General features: G+C 36.5%; 1 protein-coding gene and 1 long non-coding RNA gene across 9 annotated transcripts in view; both read left to right on the top strand.

The window, feature by feature from the left end:
• The first annotated feature begins 3,780 nt into the window (after positions 1 to 3,780).
• LOC134287141 (uncharacterized) lies at positions 3,781 to 4,312 on the top strand. Its single transcript, XR_009997060.1, has 3 exons — positions 3,781 to 3,942; positions 3,996 to 4,070; positions 4,123 to 4,312. It is a non-coding gene; the product is annotated as an uncharacterized LOC134287141 (long non-coding RNA).
• Positions 4,313 to 7,414: 3,102 nt separating this feature from the next.
• LOC109423814 (aldehyde dehydrogenase, dimeric NADP-preferring) overlaps positions 7,415 to 23,030 on the top strand; it is a 95,096-nt gene continuing 79,480 nt past the window's right edge. For 4 of the 8 annotated variants that reach the window (XM_029879543.2, XM_062852146.1, XM_062852147.1 and 1 more), the window contains exons 1-2: positions 7,417 to 8,186; positions 17,949 to 18,353. In XM_029879543.2, coding sequence (XP_029735403.2) covers positions 17,990 to 18,353 — 364 coding nt within the window. In that variant the 5' untranslated portion in view covers positions 7,417 to 8,186; positions 17,949 to 17,989. Of the gene's footprint in view, positions 8,187 to 17,948; positions 18,354 to 23,030 lie in introns of all 8 variants that reach the window. The other 4 variants (XM_029879542.2, XM_029879541.2, XM_029879540.2 and 1 more) reach the window with 2 other exon arrangements.

Raw genomic sequence — 23,030 nt, forward strand, 5'->3', positions numbered from 1 at the left:
TTCTATAATGAAGTCCTTTAAATCTACAAAAATAACTATATGTGTTTTCGTCATAAATAATAGTATTGCATAATCTGCTGGGATCCGTGAAGCTCTTGAAATCTCAAATGTCATTTAAAGACACTATAGGGATATTCCAGGTCAGCCAAACTACCTTCAGAACTTCAGGTCATCACTCGTAACAGTAGCCATAGCTGTTTAATTGAGTAACGAAGCATAATCAACCGTGGTTACTGGAACAATCTGAAGTCTTGTTGCTTATTATAACCCTTTGGGATATTCACGATCGTCCAAACTGTTCTATAATTAAGTTCTTCAAATCAACAAGACTGTCTTTATGTGTTTTCACCACAAATAATAGTATTGCATAATTTGCTGGGATCCCTGAAGCTCTTAAAATCTCAAATATCATTTAGAGACACCATAGGGATATTTCAGGTCAGCCAAACTACCTTGGAGTTCAGAACTTCAGGTCTACATTCGTAACAACAGCCATATCTGCTGTTGGCGACACTGGCAGCACTGTAGGTATCGATAACGAATAGGATCCGTGGGATATAGGCATCGGTCACGGACGTCATCGGCATCGGTCACGGACGTCAACGATCGTGCAATGACTGACAGACACAACGCACAGTGGCGGGCCTCCATACAAAGGTCGGACAAAACCTCAAATGTTAACCGAAATGGCTGAAATTCACAGGTTATGATGATTTTAGTGCCCTGAATCTATTTCGGTTATGGAAATACACATATATTTTGATTTTACTATATTAGGGTGGTTCAAAGTTTCAAAATCTCCTAATTATGGGAATCATGGAAAAGCGATTTATAATATGATATCACGATGTGTTTTTTGAATGTAGATTTTGATTAATCTTTAAATTAGGGGGTTCTTTAATCATGTATTGGAATTGAAATTACAAACAATCTGTATTTTCTGCTGTTAGAGTGGCCCATAATCTTTAAAACTACATTAATCATTAGAAAAAATCGTTTACCTACGTTTTCATTCAATGGATTAATTCAGATACACACCAATGGTGGTTGACAAGACGGGGTCTATTCTCAAAGACCGTCCAAAGACCACGTGACGTTTTACGGTAGAACACGGAGATAAGTTAAAGATTTGAAATGGGGTCTCACATAGTGAACTGCGTGAAATTTGAATTGTTTATAATCAATCTCGTTTAATCGATTTCATATATGTATGCTCGTCCGAGTTTGCGTGGTAATGTACATTGATCTCTGTTATCACTTGTCGAAGCAACCAAAACAATCCGATCTATAAATAATTTGCATTACACATTCGCAATATAGAAGGGAATTACATATTTAAAAACGATTATCAGAGATCGATAATCATATTGATAAACATTAGAGCTCTAACAAATATTTTCAAAATCTTTATAAGTCTGTGTGTCGTTTAGTGGAAATGTGTTCTACGAAAGCGCATGAATAACATACAATTAAACTTCAAGTTTTTGAAAGAAAAATATAAGGTGTTTCACTAACGAGTGTAGAATGTTGGTTTCATAAAATTGAGATTAAAATAATCAAAGATTGCCTTGGTGGTCGTGACAATTACGCAGAAAAATATTAAACGTAGCATTTTACGCCGTTTAGTGAATTCCTTTTATATTTTATAGATTGCTGCTGCTTTGAACTGTAGCGATGTGCGTGTAGAGAAGAAACGCGTAGATGTCGAGGAATTCGTGTCACTTTATTTTTATTGAAACTACGATATAAGTTCATGAAGGTAGGTAGTGTCTAAGTAAATAAGAGCTTAATCATTCTTAGTCATCACTCCCCTCCTCTCCAGCTCCCTTTTTAACTGAAGCGCCCACCTTCTTGTGTTTTTCTGTCAAAAAAAATATTTATTTGTTAAAAAAAAATAAATTTAATTTTAAAAAAGGTTAGAGTTGTGACCATCCGTTATCGCCCCCCCCTCATTCCGCCCCCTTCCCCATATGACCCCGTGACTAATGTCGAATTCGTTTATTTGCACCGCCTGCACCGCTTTGCCACCGGGTGTAGCAAACTTGCACCGAAACCGTTCGTTTATTCGCAGGTACTGTTCTGTTTTGACACCCGATTGGCACCGGTGCAAGAAAATGCTACACCCAGTTTGAGCGCGGTGTAGCAGGTACAAAGCTAGTTTTACCAATACATGTATATCGCTGATCTTGTATCGTGGTTTTGTTTTGGTAGGAATGATGATTTTTTCTTCGGCATTAGGTAAAGAGTTTGCTTCGATATTCGTTTATTTTGAGAAGTTTCAATTTCCAAAGAGCAAATCTGTGCGTTTAAAAATTATTTAAACTTGATCGATGATTATCACGTCTTTCAACTTCTGAGGAATCTGCAAAATTTATCAGTAACATGAAATTTAAAAGAGTTGTTTCAACGTACATTTTTCCCATCACTATTTTTTTTGATTATAGCAAATATGTGGATTACTTTTAATGTTTTTAATCATTAGAATTTTCTGTCGCATGGTGATCTATGATATATGAAAAAAAATACGTAATGAAGTTTTGATAAGCCCAGAATAGAATAAAAATCTATTAATTCAAATTGGACTGAAATATTACTGTAGGTACAAACAGTTTCAAAAACCGTAAATTCTTTTTTTTTCTTACAAGAAATATTGAATTTTTAAATTACATTGAAAGTCGAACAAATGTGACTAAAGGATGGTTAACGCGTTTTTAAGTAATATAAGTTGCTTTTAATAGAAAAATTATGATATTACAAGAATTTGAAGAAGATAAAAAATGTACGAGTGTTAAAACATTGGATAACAATTTTCAAGTAACATTTATTATTACAAGTTTAACATGTACAAGTGGATCACTGAAAACTTTTAAAATTGTTAAATTGTATATAGAAAGAAAAAATAAATAAAAATAATTTTATTCATCACGGAAATCATAAAAACACTATGTTTATTTTTTATATCCTTTATTGTTTTCATTGACGCTCTCACGCGCTCTTACTAATACCATCATAAGCTGTCAACAAATTGCACCGAAACCGTTCGTTTTTCCGGTGTCAATTGCTACACCGGTGCAGTGCACCGTCGGGAATAAACGAATTCGACAGTGAAGGCCTCTTACTAGAACGAGGATTACGATAAATTATTAGTATTCTGAAGTCAATTTGAATTATGTTAAGATAAAATATAAACTTCAAACAATATTACTTACTCCACAACCATGCGGCTCCATTGTGACCTGATATGAAAAAAAATTTTTTTTTCGCTCTTAGCGCAGAAATGCGCAAACAGTGACATATATAGCCAAAAACTAGACAAAATTGCACGTCAGATCCGGGATACGTCGTTGTTTTCTGATGTTTCCTAAACAAGTACTGGATCTCTTTAATACGAAGATTTTCTTCAATATTCCATAAAAGTCAATATTTTTGCATGTTGTAAAAACCTAATAATTTAGTAATTGGATTTTAAACAAAACCTGAAATGTAATGGTTATACATACCCAAAAACACCAACAATATTGTCACATTATTTAAATCTTCCTATGTTGTACAACGAGCTCATGAAGATAGCTCATAAAATAAAGACAATAAACACTAGTCAAGCACCACACAAAACCTCAACTTTGAAAAAATCTACAAGACTCAATTTTTGACCAAATGACTTGAAAATTTGGGCTTTTCTTAGTTGAAGTATCTATAATGGAAGAAAAATATTAGAAACATAAAACATTGAAGTCGATTTTTGAGGTTTTGTCCGGCTTCCGGCCACTGTGCAACGTCAAGGCAGAGTGGAGAGATGAAAATTGTTTATTCTTTCCCATGTGATGAGTAAAGCACCTGTTTGCTAATCTATGTGCATAATTAACTTGCCGATATTAATACCTTTTCGATACTTAATAGTTACGCGTAGCAGCCTGCATTGAAGTGCTTGAACTATAAACTGTAGGTTTATGAAATTTCATGTATTGTGTGATCCTTAAAATGAATTTCTTTAGTACAGGCTAAGTGTAACCACGAAGGTTCGGACAGAATTCTAACCCCTCTAATTCTGTTATCATTAGTAATATAGAGTAAGTGCAATTTGTATAATTTAGATAATCATCTAAAAAGAACCGTTTCTAGGTAAACCGGTCATCACCTTACTGAAGACGGTATTGAATATTTGTTGAGCTAGATTGGAACTAAAAGGACCAGTTTGTAAGTAGATCGAACGTTGAAATGAGATTCTCAAACTAATAAAATCTTCCCATAGCTTTAAGAATTCAGCACAGTAACCCCTGGTGCGATTCTATATCGAAGTCCGAAGCTTCTACCCAACATCTGCAATACTAAGTAACGTTGCATATTTATCTGTGGTTACTGGACCAATCTGAAGGCTACTTTTTATTATTAACCTTTCGGACATTCAGGGTCGGGCAAACTGTTCTAAAATGGAGTTCTTCAAATCTACAAGAAAAACTTTGTGTTTTCGTCACAAATAACAGCATAGCATAATTTGCTGAGATCCGTGAAGCTCTTGAAATCTTAAAAGTTATTTAGAGACACTATGGAAATATTCCAGGTCAGCCAAACTATCTTGGAGTTCAGATTAACCCGAACTACTACTATGTCATAGTCTCTGGTTATATTCTGTGAGCTCCAGTAAGTATAATATTTTTTTTTGTTTTTATTTATGTGTATTAAAAGTAAGTATAATAGATTATACAACATAATTCTTTATAGCCGAAACAGAAGCTACAATTGCTGTAGATGCTAGATAATAAACACCAAAATAGTTTGGATGGCCCCAGCTGATCTCATGATGTCTATTGAACTTTCAGAAGACTTACTGGGTATGATAGATTACAAACCGGAGCTTTGTATAATGAAAGCAGTTACCGCTACACCGGTATACTATCGGAAGAACAGTTTGGATAACCTAGGATATCCCGACTGATGTAATACTCTCTATTGAACATTCAGAAGACTGACTGGACATGATATATTACAAATCGTAGCTTTATATAATGAAAGAAGTTACCGTTACACCCGTAGACTTTAGGATCTAAACTAAAGAACAGTTTGGATGACCTAGGATATCCCGACTGATCTGATACTCTCTACTGAACTTTCAGAAGACTGATTGGACATGATAAATTATAAATCGTAGCTTTGTATAATGAAAGAAGTTACCGTTTCACCCGTAGACTTTAGGATGTAAACTCAAGATCAGTTTGGATGACCTAGGATATCCCGACTTAGCTGATACTGTCTATTGAACTTCCAGAAGACTTACCGGACATGATAGATTACAAACCAAAGCTTTGTATAATGAAAGAAGCTACCGTTACACCTGTTGACTTTCGGATCTAAACTCAAGAACAGTTTGGATGACCTAGGATGACTTGACTGATCTTATACTATCAATTGAACTTTCAGAAGACTTACTGGACATGAAAGATTACAAATGAAAACTTTATATAATGGCAGAAGTTACCGTTACACTCGTAGACTTTAGGGTCTAATCTCAAGAATAGTTTGGATGACCTAGGATAACCCGACTGATCTTAAACTCTCTATTGAACTTTCTGAAGACTTACTGGACATGATAGATTACAAATTGAAGCTTTGTATAATGAAAGAAGTTACCGTTACAACCGTAGACTTTAGGATCTAAACTCAAGAACAGTTTGGATGACCTAGGATGTCCGGAAAAAATATTCTGCATAATATTCTACCTTTTTTATACTATTGAACAGCAAAACTGCAGAAATACGTAGATAATACTCCATAATAACGATTGGAAAAAATCCGGCTTCAAAGGGTTAAGATAAAAAAAAGTGACTTCTCTAAGTTTATTTGGTCATATTGATCCGAAATCTATATACAGGGGATAGACAAAAAAATCGGGACAGGCAAAATTTTCGCTTTTCAAAAAATGATCAACTAGCTGTATCTTTTCGGAAAATGCATCAAACATTCTCAAATTTTTACTGAAAGTTGGTCAACTTGTTATCTATCAATGGTCCAATTTTGGGAAAGATCGTGCCATTCTACATGAAGTTATAAAGATTTTTGAAAAAGATAAAATTATCCGAGAGCAAACTTTGAGCTGTTATATCTCCGGATTCAACGAACCGATTTTTATGAAATTTTGATTATTCACGACTTATATTATGAACTCTGAAAGACATTTGACTTTACTTGAAATTTTCAACAAGAGAAAAAGTTATAGCAATTTTATGTATTTCGCGATTTTTAGTAAATTGGTGTATTTCTAATATGCATCCCATTAGTTTTTCAATTTATTGGTAGCTATGTTGTAACTTTCCTTCAAAACATATTTACATATAAAACAATTAGAGGGAAATTAAATGAACTATAATTTGCATCTTGAATTATGAAACGATGTTGAAGTTTTGGATAATTTTGTGTTTTGTTAGAAAAATAATCTTATCGTTATAATATTCTTCCCTGCTAAGAATTTTAAGTTAAGTCAAAGGTTTTTCATAGCTCATTGTATAAGTCATAAATGGTCAAAATTTCATTGCAATCGGTTCATTGAAATCGGGGATATAACAGCTCAAAGTTGGCTATCGGATAATTATAACTTTTTCAAGAATCTTTATTACTTCGTGGAGAATGGCTCAAACTTTCTCAAATTTGGACCACTGATACACAACTAATTGATGAACTTACAGTAAAGTTTTGAGAATATTTGATGCACTTTTCGAAAAGTTAGAGCTAGTGTAACATTTTTTGAAAAATGAAAATTTTGCCTGTCCCGATCATTTTGTCTATCCCCTGTAAATAAAAATGGAATGGTGTTTGTATGTCACGAATAGGCTCGGGAACGAGTCAACAGATCGACATGATTCTTTCACTGTTGCAATCCGTCAGGGCTCCGACGTGTTCGCAAGCAAAAATAATTCGGAAAAGTGACCGGGAAGGCAAGAAAAACGGGAAAATCAGAAATTCCATTTTGAGGGGCATTTCTTCATGGAACCGGATGTCAAAAACAGAGTAGGCAGGCAGTACGACGTTTGCCGGGACTGCTAGTAACAAATATAAACAGAAAAGGAATGGTAGAAGACGAAATTAACTCATTTTTAAACTGAGTAAAAGGCGTCAATATGATCTTTGCACCCACTGTGCATTCGTAGAGAAAGCACACTACTGAAAACTGTGGGAGTGATAGTTGGTAGAACGTAGAACGTAATAACAAAACGTATGGAATTGAAAAATAATAAACGGAATCAAAAAGCGGAAATGCAGAAAAGCAGAACTAAGCCCGATCAAGACTTCAAACACAGATATGAATTATTAATCTTGAGAATTTTAAACCTCTTTTAAAATTTACCACCTTCTTCCACCACTGTGCGTCCAGTGGCGACGACAATGCTGCCGGGCCAGCGGACAGACTGGTTTGACGAAGCATCAGTATCAGCTATGGTTTTGAATGAAGCGGACAACTGGCCGGTGTGTAGATACGCACGCACCTTCTTTTTGACGGTCGTCGTTCGTTGTCAACAAACGTAGGGAAGAAAAGCAACCGAAACAAGCAACCAACCAACCGAATTCTTGACCATTAATTTCCCCGCGGAGGAGCTTTGGTTGTTTTCGAGACTCTGTTTCGATTGCCCTTCTTGAGAGCTAGCTAAAACAACGTGATTTTTGACTGGATGAACTATTCGTCTCGCGGTCACCGAACTTGACGGTGGAAGAAGATTGGAATCAAACGATTAGTTATTTTTGGCTGTGACCAAAAAGGTGTTGGTTTGTGAAGAATCTTGCTACGCGGAGAAGATTACTAGTGTTGGCAAACAACGTGGGACTTGAATATTTACAAATTTAAGGTGACGCCAAGCTTTGGAATTACGCGTTTGTGAACAGGTCGTTACCAGGGAAAAGTGCTGATAATTTGAATGTTTTGATGCCAATCTCAAATCACGTGGAAAAGATTAGGATAGCAGGGATAACAATATCTGTATTTTGAAAGCAACAAAAGCAAACTCAAACACATTGAACGACATTACGCAAATCGCCAGATATTGGACAATTCCATGTTCAAAATCAGCTGTGGAAAAGTGGAACACCGGCTTCGACCCAAGGTGGCACAGTGAATGCGTGAAGGCGTGTCAAATTCAAATAATTGCAACCGTTCCAAAGCTGCACGCTGCGAGGAAGGAAAGTAAGCTACAGTCAGTGTAAGTATTTTTTACTTATATAATAATTGTTTTGGTGCTTTTTCTTTTGCATGCCTTTCGTTGAATTTATGCTTGATTGATGGTTTGACAAACAACTGTAGTGTGGAAACTTTTTGGTTTTTTGTGTCGCAGATGCTAACCTTGGATAGCATTATATGGTGTGTGAAGCGAAAATGATTCTGCAGGTCCTAATTAGAAACAGAAATATTTGAATATCAGCACCTTTTTGGCATGTTATAATATTTATAATCGAAGGAGTATATAGAACACAGAATGAGAATTAAGTAAAACAAATAAAAATATTTTTTTCTTCGTTTTGCCATTATTTCCTCGCCGAGAATAAATACGTTTCATATGTGAGTGTTCCACGAGTTGTAATGCTCCACTCTATGTTGTTATATTTTCTAACATTGTCAATCAAAAAGGCATTATATGCTTTGGGATAGGCAAATCTGACAAAAGCTAACGATCACTTTTTTCTCTGGTGGCTTAAATGAGAGCCCTATGAAAAAAAATTACTCCGCCAAAATTTGCCATGGCGCAGCATAGGCAAAGTGCACTTTTTTTCACTTTTTCGTATCGAATTCCACATCGTAGAAAAATAAACGAGCATTTTTTGGAAAGAAAATTTGATTCTCTTTCAGATGCGCTTACACTCCCGTGCAAAAGTTTGGGGTCACCCTCTCAAAAACGTGGAAGTGTTTATCGGTCATATCTCAGTCATCTTTCACTTAATCCACTCGTGCTTAGACTCTTTCGAAAGATAAAGAGTTAGATTTGATTCGTAGGTTTATTTCACAAATTTTATATGAAATTTTTAGTATAAAAACTTTACATAAACTTACATGTTTTTCCAAAATCTGTACGAAAAATTGTTTTCCATGTGATTTGTAATTAGGGGCGCTCTTTCACAGGGATTTAAATCTCTATGATAACGGGACCTTTTCATCGCAATCGACTTCTTACACCTCTGGGATAATAAAACTGGAACTGTACAGAAATCGATGCTTCATTGCCTCTCAATGACAATGGAGTAGTACGACATGCACTAAATACTAAGGATACGGGTAATGCCACAAAAGATCTAAATACTGGTCGCAGTGGCTCACCCGAACAGAAAAAAAAATTGTAATTGTAATTGGGCCGACCAAATTTTGAAATGAAAGTTTCATTAAAACCCTATTTCTATCCTCTTTGAGAGCTATTTATTAGATTTTAGTGGAAAAGTTCATAACATAATTTAAACTATTGATTTAGGTTTACTCGTCACCGTGTAAAAGTTTGGGGTCACCCTTTAGTTCTTAGTATGATGCGTCGTGCATAAGTTTGGGGTCACCTTTCAAATGAAATCTGAGTCGGATTTTTATTCAAATCGTTATTTTTTTGGTACAACTCCAATTTCTTCCCTTGGTAGTTGAAAGGCAAGACACAGAAATGGTTATGAAATGCTTATAAACTAATTTCTAGACTAGGTGACACTCTTAAGGTAGAAAATGGTATATACAATCCATACTAAATCAGCTAAGTTCGTTATATAAAATGCGAAATCGAATGGAAATGAGATGAAAATTACTGATCTGTGAATCCTACCCTACAAAAACGTAAGGGTCATAACTAGAGTTATACCTTTACCCTTTACCTCAAAACCTATAACAACGAGTGCCATTTCTTAGAGTAAACTAATGCTATCCAAATCGGGATTTGGGTTTAGTGCAATGGTGCGTTCCTGGAGTGCGTTCGGAATTTAGTTATTTGAGATTTTGGGATAGAATTTCCAAAGACACCCATCAGTATATCGATTAACAATAGATAAATCATATGGAGTATGTGATAAGTCAATCAAAATCATTATGAATTATTACACGAATTTATTCTGGCCTGCTTACTCTCATACGAAATTTGACGTTTGAGCGGTGTCGGCACCACTCAAACGTCAAATTTTCTGTAAGTAAGCAGGCCAGCATAAATTCGTGCAGTGGACCATTGTGGTTTATTAAGTAGTTTATATATTTACTAGCTGTGCCCGACAAACTTTGTCTTGCCTACTGCGTTTTTTGACATTTTAAGTTTCTTGCCAAGACCAAGTCCCCGGTCACAAAATGTATGGAAAATCGATTTTCAAAAACTTTCAATTTGTTCATGTTTTTTTTTTGCCTGATCATAAACCTTCCTTGGGTGAAAACTAACAGAACAAAACCAAGACGACCAAAATCGAGCCTTCCGCAAAATATGAGCGGTCCCACGTATGCCACTGCATTTATATATATATATATATATATATATATATATATATATATATATATACAAAGATATCATTTTCTACCTTAAGAGTGTAACTTAGTCTAGAACTTAGTTTATGAACATACTATAACCATTTCTGTAACCTGCCATTCAGCTACCAAGGGAAGAAATTGGAGTTGTAAAATGACGATTTGAATAAAAATCTGTCTCAGACTTCATTTGAAAGGTGACCCCAAACTTCCGCATGATGTAGCATACTAAGGGGTGACCCCAAACTTTTGCTCGGTGACGTGTAAACCTAAATCGATAATTTAAATGATGTTATGAGCTTTTCCACTGAAATCTAATGAATGCTCTCAAAGAGGATAGAAATAGGGTTTTAATGCAACTTTCATTTCAAAATTTGGTCGACCCAAATACAAATTACACGGAAAACAATTTTTCGTACATTATTATTATTATATTTTATTAAAGACACTTTACCAAATAAGTTGGCATTCGTGTCCAAATTTTTCGTACAGATTTAGGAAAAACATGTAAGTTTTGATAAAGTTTTTAAACGAAAAATTCCATATAAAATTTGTGAAAAAAACCTACGCATCAAATCTAACTCTATCTTTTGAGAGAGTCTAAGCACGAGTGGATTAAGTGAAAGATGACTGAGATATGCAAAGCAAAAGCAAAGCAAAGCAAAGATAACCGTACACATCGTAGTTGCTACTCCGTGATTGACCAGAACAATCGAAGTTGCACAGAGAGCCAATGAATGTGAAAGCTTGGGACTAGCTAACCATTCTCAATGTGCACAATTCGAGAGTTCAGCTATTTAAAGTCAATAACGGCGCTGGCCACGTCCTTACGGTCATCAGGAAAGGGAAGGAATGTTAGTTCGACAACCGTTGCTACTAGAAACCGTGGAATCCACAGCATCCCCACAGTTGTCACGGGAAGGAATGGTGGTTAGTAGGGTAGGGTAAGGTGTGGATCTAGGAGCCACCTCTGTTAGGTGATATGATCCACTAGTTATATGGAAATACACGTCGCGGTCTTCATCACGATTATGATTTATTTGATCACGATGACCACTGATCCCGGATTTCGTGCTCGCGTTTCCATCGCCCTACCGTGGAAACCGACTGATCTACGATTATTGTAGCACGATTCTGAACCCGGATTTTTCACTCGCACTTCCATCGCCCTACCGAGAAAACCGACTGACCAACGAATATTGTAGCGCGATTCTGAACCCGGATTTTTCACTCGCACTTCCATCGCCCTACCGTGGAAACCGACTGACCAACGAATATTCTGAAAGATGACTGAGATATGACCGATAAACATTTCCATGTTTTTGAGAGGATGACCCCAAACTTTTGCACGGTAGTATACTTAGATCCGGTAGGTACTTATGAACAATATGTCATTGATTTGAGGAGCTCTTGCTATGCCTCCGCCGGACGATCTTCTGGATTTTTTGTTTGCTGGCCAATTCGGTGTCTGTTGGCGTGGGCATCAAGAATGATGATAATGGAAGCCATTACCAATGGAAAATAACAACTTCTAGAGCAAAAAATGAGTAAAATTTGACGACAAAAATTTTACTTTTTTATGTAAACAAACGATTTTCTCCTTATCTCACCAAGCGCCTCTACAATTGGGGGTCATCCGAATTAGCCTATAGCAAGGAACATACAAACCCTGAAATTCCGTGCTTACAATGCTGCGCATCGCACAGTGGCGGGGCTCCATACAAATGCCGGACAAAACCTAAAACTATCTTCAAAAGTGCTGAAATTTACATGGCTAGTTAATTTGTGTGCACTGAATCTATTTCTGGCATCCATAATTTGCACATTTTTGTATAAAAGTTGGTTTAATGTATAAAAACAATATTGTTTTTAATTAAATAAATAAAAAGCTTATAATAATTAAGTTCGTATCTTGTTCAGGCTGATAAAAATTTAATTTTGACTTTTTGTCTCCCCACCTTCAAACATTTTTGGCTGGATTTTGCATTTTGAGGGGGGCAAATAAAAAAAATATTTATCGAAATATCGGATCTTGCTAAAATATATTTACCAAATCCGATGAGTTTTTAATATTTTTCAGATTAAATGCTTTATTATTTTTATCCCCACCCCTCGACCAGCCAAAGAGTGGTGGGACAAAAAGTAAAATGAATATTTGTAACGGCCTTTTTTGTTCTGGAATATAGTTTTAGTGCTCTATGTTCTGCGATAAGATTGGATAATATGCAGGGCCGGATTTACAAATGTGGGAGCCCGGGGCCACAGTGTTGTGGGGGCCCTTTATAGAGAGGATTTATTTTTGCCCATATAACATGGAAAAATCTAAAAAAAAAATGATCCTTTCTTTTTAAATGTGGCCACGAAGGAAAGTATTAACCCTTCGGGACGCGCGCTGTTGTAAAAAGTACAACACCATCAAAAATCCTCGTGCGTCGTATACAGCGCGAGCGTGGTGCAGTTTCGGTTGCTGGATGCCGCGCGTCCTGAAAGGTTAATGTCGTTAGGGAAGAATTTGAATCTAGAACAAAAGACAGAGCCAAGAATGATGTTGATATCCACTAAATTTATTCATAACAGATTCTAGCGTAGAAATTTATATGAAGTAGAAAATGCTATTCAGAAATGTATTCGCGCCATTAGATTCCCGATTTAGTGGAAATTCATACCAGAGTTCATAGAGAAGCTGCAAGAAGCTGAAATTTTCAAGGCATTTCTAGCAAAATTTGTAGCACAATCGGTGTTGTCGTTTTTGCGAAATTCAAAGAGAATTTCTAGTGGATCCCTGCTGCAATCTATGGAGAAATTGCAGGTCGATCATCATGAAGATATAACACTTAACAGCAACTTATTCTAGCGCGACTGCAAAGGATGGTTCTGGTGAACAAGAATTTTTCACTAAATTATGAAATCAAAGAGAAGATTAGAATAGAAAATGCAGAACAAATTTTAGAGGGAATCCATGATAAGATCCTGATGGAATTTTTGACCTAATTTCTAATAAAATTTCCTGTTAAATTTCTTGAAAATAATTAGCGGAAAACCCGGATAAATATTAGCCAATGTCTCCACAAATTTATTCTGATATTTTCTCTATAGAAATCTGTGGATTTTATCAGTTCACTATGAATTCATCCTTATTTCAGCAAGCAAATCTCATAACTCAAAAAAAATTGGACTGAAACTCTTCAAAATTATCTGCTTTAATTTCATGCTAGATTTCCTCTAAAAAATGTTGCAACAGTTGTGGTGTTCTCCGATTTGAGTAAGTCGTAATCTGTCTAAGTAAAATAAAAATCAAAAGCTTCAAAAAACACCACTAAATTTCGAAAAAAAAACAAAATCCTTCAATTCTTCCAAGAACACTATACACAATTCTTCAACATATTTTCAAACACTTTAAATTTAGCAAGAACTTTTTGACTCTGCAGTTCTGGAGTTACTCTAGAATTCAATCGAAGAATTTCATCAGGATTTCCGATAATTATTCATAAGCAATTGCACAAAAATATAATGGCATTGAGTTTTGGAGGCAGAATAAAAATTTCATTAATAGCTGGACAAATATAGTTAAAGTCTTTCTCAAAAGAATCACAACATATCACATACATCTTGCAAGTAGACAGTAATTTAAAGTTCTAATAACAAAAGCCAAATCAAGAGATGTTTATTGTAATACTTTTTTCCTGCTTAACATTTTTTTGTGAAGTGAAATTTTGTGGGGGCCCCTGAAATATGGGGGCCCGGGGCCCTGGCCCTCCCTGGCCCCCTCCCCTAAAACCGGCACTGATAATATGTTAATCTACATAGTTTTTCGTATGAAGCATGTAGAATTGTATTAAAATCCAAGTTAACAAGGCAATATCGCTGCACACTATTTACTAAGTGAGGGTAACATTCTATTTATCATCTACACTTGTCACACAGCGAAAATATGATGACACCTTATACCACATCTAGGTAGAACAAAAGTCTACAATACAAGCTGACAACACAGACAAACCTCTTATTAACGGTTAGATAAAATAATCTGTAGTTCGTAAATCGTACGCTCATGGCGCTCCGTTTATTCTATACCGTCACCTAGTTAGGGGATTGCGAAACATTGGCATTGATTGGCGGTTTGATTAGCATTGAGCGATTATATTATTGTGGTCTAGATCGTTGCCATTATTTAAATTGCAATTTGTTCGAAGTGATACGTCTGTTTGTCTGTGCCTTGGGCTGTGGTCGCCATTTTAGTGGCTTTTTGAGTTAAATCATTCTTGATATTAATATCGCCGAATTGCCGATAAGGTAATTCAGCAATGAAAGCTTGGATGATTAGTTGATAAAATAATAAATATGCATATGCAAGGTACATTCGTTCTTGAATTTACAAGTAATCCGTTGTTTCATTATAATTATTAAAAGGTAAACTACAGATAGCTACTCACTTTAATATGATCGAGAGAAATACAGTCTATCACATAAACCATTCAATAACCGCTCTGTTGTAGTTGCTCAAAAATGCACTAGTTGAACACAGTACTAACGTAATGCTGTGTCAAGAGATCGAATGCGCGGCAATGAACAGGTCAAAACCCCACCCAAGTTCATTCTGCCTAAGAGATAATGCTACATATCAATAAACTATAATGACTTTTATATCCTGGACGAGAATTTTAAAATATATTTTATATGTTTACGTTCGAAAAAAAATATATAAATTTTCGACTGCTCCGCCACCATGCGTCTCCATTACAATTTTTCTTCAAAAAAGTATTTTTTTCGTTCTTAGCGCGCGCAGTTTCGCGCAGACAGTGACGCATATCCCCAAAAAACTAGACAAGATTTGGGGTTAGATGCAACACACCTGATTGTTCCGAACTGTTTCATTAAAAAGTACTACATAGATCAATTTTGCCTGAATTTATTATCAAAAGAAAATCAGTAAAAATCAGTAAAGGGTTGTCCATAAACCACGTGGTCATTTTTTGGGAGCTTCCGAATAGCGTTTACGTTACTTTGCAGAATTACGGCAGCATACAATAGATAAGCTGACGTCTTACTCTACTTCTTTCTCATCGATCCCTTGTTTTTACGATTACTTCAAATATTCTGTAGTTAAATCGCTCGCTCACGGCACCCGCATCTTTTTTTTCTCCTGTTTATCTTTTGCCACCTGCTCAGTGGTTTGCGAAATACATCATGGTCAGCATTGGGTGATTGTTTCGTGATGATGATTTAATCAGAATTTTGTTCAAGTGGTTAGTATCAACCGTATCGTTTTAGGGGAATGCGTTTTAAACATAAAATCGCTGTGAGTGACGCAGCTACGAAGGTTAATGCACACTTAGCTATAGTTGGCGTCTTTTATCCTGGGATGGGATACAGGTATTTATTTCTTGTAACCTGACTGTCAGGCTGAATGCGATCTTTTTTCATCAACACCCGTGCAGAGGAGAATATCAAATTTATAACAACAGAATCTCAAAGCCTGTTTTTGTATCATAATTTGTTATCATTAACATATCAAAGTATTACTTTATATAACATGTATTGTTGGTTAATCTTATTTTGTTCTAAATAAGTTATTAAGATTCATCCACTAAATAACATTTCAAAAATATAAAGTATTACGAATATATACTTATATAAATATAAAGTATTACGAATATATACTTATATAAATATAAAGTTGTACACGAAGTTTTGTTATTATTCCGCTATTGAAAATGTACAAATATGTGCCAAACTATAACAAATAAATAACAAGTTTTCAAATTCACTGCAAGATTCATTGTTATTTAGTTGTTATTGAACCTAACAAAACATGCTATCTAATTGGTCTTCCAGGAACATTTTTTTGATATGAGTTTTGTTATTGTTGCTTATGACAGACAAGTTTATAACATAATAAGATATGTTAATAACATGTATGTATGTATGTATGTAAAAACATAAAAATTACTGATTCCACTATACTGCCCATAACCGCATAACAGTAACATTTGACAGAAGTAGGCATTGGAGAAAATGGGACCCAAAGTTGCAGATCTTAATAGTATGGGAATGAACCGAAATTGTAAACATTTTTTATTGATTCGTAATCAATTGTTTAGCAATAAGAACTTCTACAGCACTTCTTGTATGCTGGACCTATTGTCAGAAAATAAATCGGACTTAAGTATGATTGATGACACGCATTAAAACCAGTCTATTTTCCCAGTGTGACTGTTATGCGGTCACATCGGTTAATGAGACAAAATGACTTGGTGTTTATTTCACAAATCCTAGAACAAACTTGAAAATTTTATTCAGGTAGTCGAAAGTACTTGTAATTTGATGATGATCCCCGATATTAAGTCAATAACAGCAAAATATGCAAATGTTACAATTATGCGGTTATAGGCAGTATACAGTTATTATGCCAAAATAACATATTATATTATGCTGTTGATATTCTCTTCTGCTCGGCAATTCTTCCAGGGATTGTACCAGGGTTTTTCTAAAAATTCTCTTTTGAGCTTTCACAGAAATAATCTAGAAATTGTAGTAGTCATTTATCGAAGATTTCTACTTGTACAAATTCTTTACAGGCTGTACACCAATCCCCTATATTTCTCCAGGACTCCGTTTCGCCTAAAATCTCTTGCGCTAGCACTTGTAAGGAGATCAGTCGTCTACATGGGAAATTGATAATGTTCTAAATCATGCTTAACCTGAAGACCAAGAGACCTTGTTTCTGCTTTTCTGTCAGAGTTTCTGTCAGAGCTTTTTTCAACGTGTTGTACAAAATACATCAGCGGGTCTACTGAAGGGTAAAATACGTCTTTGAGCTCTATTTTGTTTCTTCAAGTACACTAAATAAAATGATACGCATGACCCAGCCTTTTACAACCTTGGAGAACATCTGCCGCTGTTGTCGCTCTCGGTAAATCTCGACATCATTATTTATTGTCGGGGAAGATACACAAATCATGTCAGGCAAAAGTTTAATCATTTTCAACCCCCTCTCAAGCGAATAATTAAAACGAATTTTAATACCTACTTAACGGTTTATTGGAAATTCATATCAGCGCGACAGAAATAGCAAAATCATAACCGTTTGCGCACTACCTTGCCATAGCTGTTTTTCAATTCAAATGAAATTAAAAAACTCTCATCTCACTTGTAGATATCAAGCACGTTTTTTTGTGGCTTATCTACATATCCTCATATACATGTAGGTAAATTTACTTTTTATAATGTGTTTTTTCGTTGCTGAATTGGATGTGTGTATGTTTGATGGATTGAGTGTACAATAAAATTAGGAAGTTTTCGGCTATTCATTGAGAAAATTGTACAAGAACCGTTCGATAAATGTTAGTTTTATAGTCCCTCAAACATTTCTGTAGTAGGACTACTGCAACATTTCACGATATGGCTAACATTAAGACATGATAGCTTATTTTTCTTTACCCACGTGGCTTTATGTTATCATAATTGAATCATTACTTCCGTTCCATTGCAGATTACCATTGCATCACGTTCATCGATCGCCAAGTCTCCTAAATGGACACGCTCCAAACGCCCAATCCCGTAGAACTGGACGAAACGCGTCTATTTGGCACGGTGCCGGAAGCATTGGCCGATGAGAATGACCCGTCTTTAGCGCTGCGGTTGCCTTTGTTGCAATCGAAACTCAGTCTGCGATCGTCCTCGCCAGAAGACAACGACAAAAGCTCCGGCATTGGCAGCACCGTGAGCAGCATTGCAACGGCCGATAATAACGCGATTCAGGAGACAGGTGACAAGATGAATGCGAATGGGGATTTGTTTGTGCCGGCTCGAAGCCCACCCACGGAGGAGGAAGGTGATGGGGGCACTCCAACGAAGAGCATCCAAACTGTTGTGATTGACATTGAGAACGGGGAAGGTAAGCGCTGAAATAATTATTTAATTTTGATGATAACTGAGATAATCTTGGAATGACTGTTTTAACTGCAGTACCAAACTGTAACCACTATATCGGTATCCGATTCGCTTTAGCCACCGACCGGCGCGCGAAATTTGTAAGCATGTACTTAGCACGTGTTTCATACACGCGTCTGTGTGCGTTTTGTCATGCTCTCATCGTATAAACGAAAGCTCATTTCGGAGCTTTTTATGCTGTGCAACATTTCGTTCATATGTACCACAAACATAGTGTAGTGCAACATAATATCACAGTAGAGGATGATTTCAGATATTGAATTGTATCGGGTTTATCTAGAAATAAATGTGTTATTTTATATACTCTTTTCCCAGAAACATGCAACTGCAGCTCATGAACATGAACATGAACCATTCCTAAATTTTGACAGACATTTTGGCTTGCGGTGCACTTTTTAGAAAATAATTGCTTCGCGGTTTACTGGTTTATTCAAGGGTTTATTATTGTCAAAGAATGCAATTCGAAGTTTGTGACGAACGATGTCATATTTTTCATTTTCAGATTTAAGCTCTGATTACGTTTTTTTTTGTTGGAGCTGAGTGAAACGGTTGTTTGACCTGGTATTTATTTTCTGAGGATATTTTTGGTCAAGATCGTTTGGAATATTGAGTGAAGACTTATTTTTTGCCAAATTAATGACAAATATGTGGTGGATTCCTAACGAAGGCATCTATGAAATCCTGCGTATACCCCTGAATGATTTATGGTTAAGTTCATAAAAAATGTTTTTCTAATGGTGATTTTGAGATCCATTGCTCTGCATTTCACTTTGAAAATCTTGAATTGTCTGTGAGATTCTTGGTTAACTACGTGCCAGATCAATAATACAGTTTTGCATTGTACGTGCATCAAAAATATGAGATTTTAGTTAAATTTCTTAAAAAATTCTTCAAAAATATCTGGCGCGCTTTGAAATGAACTTTAAAGTGACGGTTTTTTTTATATGTTCCGCGGTGCACTTGTCAAGGCATCATGGTGCACCAAGTGCACCACGGTGCACGATCTGAAAACTCCTGAAATAGGAGACTCTTATTTTTTTCTCTTGGTGTAACGTCCCAACTGAGGCAGGCTTGACTGTCGTGTGGTAGGACCGGAGATATTCTATGCCCAAGAAAGTCAAGGAAATTTTATTTACCAAAAAGACCAAGACCGACCGCGAATCGAATCCGTCACCTTCAGTATGACCTTGCCGAATATCCACTTCGGCTAACTATTGATGAGTATTTGAGCTTGATGAAATAAATCTGTATAACATTAGAGTGATCCTACTAAAATGCTTCCCTTTTTTCCGATAAACATTGATAACAAACACTGTTGAAAATGCTTTGACATCCATGTGCACAACAGACACATGTGCTCAATGAACAAATTGTGATTTGAAATATGAAAAGAAATCCATGCACTCCGGTGAGACATGAACTCACGACTCTCAATTCGCCAGACCGAGGCTTCTATTCCTTCAAGCTAGGGAGTCACTTGACTATCTCCGTCGTCAGTAGGCGTAGAACTGAACTCAATTCCACAGTTTCCACGATTTACAAGCTCCCGAAAATTAAAAATAACTTCCTCTCCCGCATGTATGCCAAATGTGCACAACAGTGTATGTATTAGATGTTCATCTAATCCCATCCGAAGAAGATTTGGGTTGTGAAAAGTAGCAAAACAATGTGCGAATGTGGAATCGAGTTCAGTTCTACGCCTACTGGTGACGGAGATAGTCGAGTGACTCCGTAGCTTGAAGGAATAGAAGCCTCCGGCTAGCGAATTGGAAGTCGTGAGTTCGAGTCTCACCGGAGTACGTGAATTTATTTTCATAATTCAAATCTCAATTTGTTCATCGAGCACATGTTTCTGCTGTGCACATGAATATCAAAGCATTTTCAACAGAGTGATTTCCACATGACTTGGTCAGCCAAAGCAAAATCAAGAAATTGATAAGGGCCTGTCCATAAACTACGTAGACTCTGAAGGGCGGAGGAGGGTTATGGCCAAAGTCTACGAAAGTCTACGAGGAGGAAGGGGGTGGGGGGTTCTGAGATTGCCAAAATTGATTCTACGTAGTTTATGGACAACGCCTAATTGATAACAAAGATATAAATTTGTGAAAAACATAAGGCTTATTTTTGGAAATCTCAAACTCAACCCCCCCCCCTTTGGTAGGCTTTTGTAGATACACAATTTTTGAAATTGGCATTGACTTTTACAAGAAAACTTGGTTGATCATTTTTGAATAAAATAGGAAAAAAAACTCGATTCTACATGCTTTCATGTATTTTTCCTCATTTTTTTTAATTTTTGAATTCGCTGTTGCTGTAGGTAGGGTAGAATATAGGAGGAATATATTTTATTAATGTGAATTATTTGTAGAATTTATTTTAGTATCAAAAATTTCCAAAAATGTTTCCCTTTGCTTGTTTTGAAAATCGATATAAATATTCGACACGAGTCGAAGGATATTAGTTAGTAGCATTTGACCATCCTTGACTACTTGACAAATTTTGAGACTGGCGGTCAGCTTTCAACAGAAAAAAATATTTTAAATAATCGAAGTTTAAGGGTTTTGAAATATTATTATTTTTCTAGAGTATTGTTTTGCTCCTTGCTGTGCGTGCATGGCTCCTGATGGGGTGAGTAAATATTGCAGCATAATCGATCGCGTTCGCTATGGTCTCGCGCGAAAACGAAAACAATAGATGCGCGGTGTTTAGTTTTGTGTTGTTTCTTGTTGTGAATGCATATGGTTTGGATCATTGATTTGTTCTTTGTCGCGTTCAGTTCATTCCTGTGTGGAATGGGCTTAAAGCTTCTGCATCCTAATGGGGTGGAGACGCGCGACAGGATTTCTTTTAATAGAAATATTTTCATTTAGAAAAGTGGTCGGTTGTGCGCGAAAGTTGGTGTTAATTGATCCATTGTCAGATCACATCACCAACCATAGGTGACTCCTAGACCTGACAATGTACCCTATCCTACTAACAAAAACTCCTTCCCAAGACGATCGTGGAGACACTGGGATTACCGGTCTCTATAACAACGGTTGTCTTACTAACAATCCCTTCCTTCCTCGATGACCGTAAGGACGTGGCCAGCGCCGTTATTGTCATTACTTAATTTTTAAACGAAAAAATCAAAAGAATCATACAAATCATCCCATACAGAAATGAAGAACTCACTAAAACGACTTGATAATATTTTCAGTACCTCCAAATAGTAATATTAAAAAAAAAACACACAAGTAATACAAATGCAGGCTATTTCAGTACATCTGTTAAACTTGTTTTATTTTTTTGAGTTTTGAACTTGAGCTTGAGCTGAATTGATCGCCCGTAGATTTTTCATTTCATTTATTTAATTAACATCAAATTCATGATAATACTAAATCAACATTTGCGATATGCAGCTGCAGCCACGGGGATGCTACGGTGATCTGATATTGTTGCCGCTTATCGTGCGCAACCAGAGCTCACCAATACTAACATTCACTCAATACAGCAACGGGAGCAAATGAAGAAAAACGCACCTTGACAAAGAAAGTTTGCGGAAAGAATTGTTGTGTGTCTTTTTACAAAGAACTAGTACTCTATAGGAGCTTGATTTAAATACCGACACTCTAACATTCAAATTTATTAATTTATTGCGCATTTTCATACTCAACACATTCATGAGATCTAATCTGAAACAAGCGTTTTGATCCAATATCCCTCGTAAAAGGGTAAACATCCCACTTTCACGATTGTGTTGGTGAACATTTTGACTGGAGTATAAATTTATGCTCCACGTAAGGAGGCACAATCCAATCTGTCAAACTCCATAGAGAAAAAATAGGATGCCATCTCCTTGGCTGCAGCCCTCCAACCTCGGTCACGCCCAACACTCGCCAAGTCACGCTCCACCTGGTCCACCCATCTTACTCTTTGCGCTCCACACCTTCTTGTGCCAACCGGATCAGTAGCAAACACCAGCTTTGCAGGGTTATTATCCGACATTCTTGCAACGTGCCCTGCCCACCGTATCTTTCCGGCCTTGACCACCTTCTGGATGCTGGGTTCGCCGTAAAGTGCAGCGTACTCGTTGTTCATCCTTCGCCACACACCGTTCTACTGCACACCGCCGAAGATCGTCCTTAGCACGCGTTGCTCGAATGCTCCGAGTGCTTGCAGGTCCTTCTCGACCATGGCCCATGTCTCGTGTCCGTAGAGGACCACCGGTCTTATTAACCTTCATCCAGCCAAAGTACATTTTCCACCTTCGGAAAAGCACAAAAATGGTCATAACTTTTTTGTTTTTCGATGGATTTTGTTGAAATTTTCACAACTTCCCGAAAAACTCTTCTAGTTTATGATGCCGGGGACATGGGTACCTGGTCCTCATGGTTCCGGAGTTATTCCGGATTGTCTTGGGGTACCAAAATTACCCACATACTTTGCGCAACGTATATCTCAAGATCCCGATGAGGTAGAAGTATAGTGTCTTCGGCGAATTTGTTCAACAGGTTAAGAACTAAACGGCAACGGCGACTTTGGTTCGCAATTAGGCCGCTAGGCGGCGCCAGTGTCAAAAATGTTCAAACCATCATATCTCAGAAACCTGATAAGATAGAATGATGCTGTCTTCGGCAAA

The sequence above is a fragment of the Aedes albopictus genome, chromosome 2 (assembly GCF_035046485.1).
Source record: "Aedes albopictus strain Foshan chromosome 2, AalbF5, whole genome shotgun sequence".
NCBI lineage: Eukaryota > Metazoa > Arthropoda > Insecta > Diptera > Culicidae > Aedes > Aedes albopictus.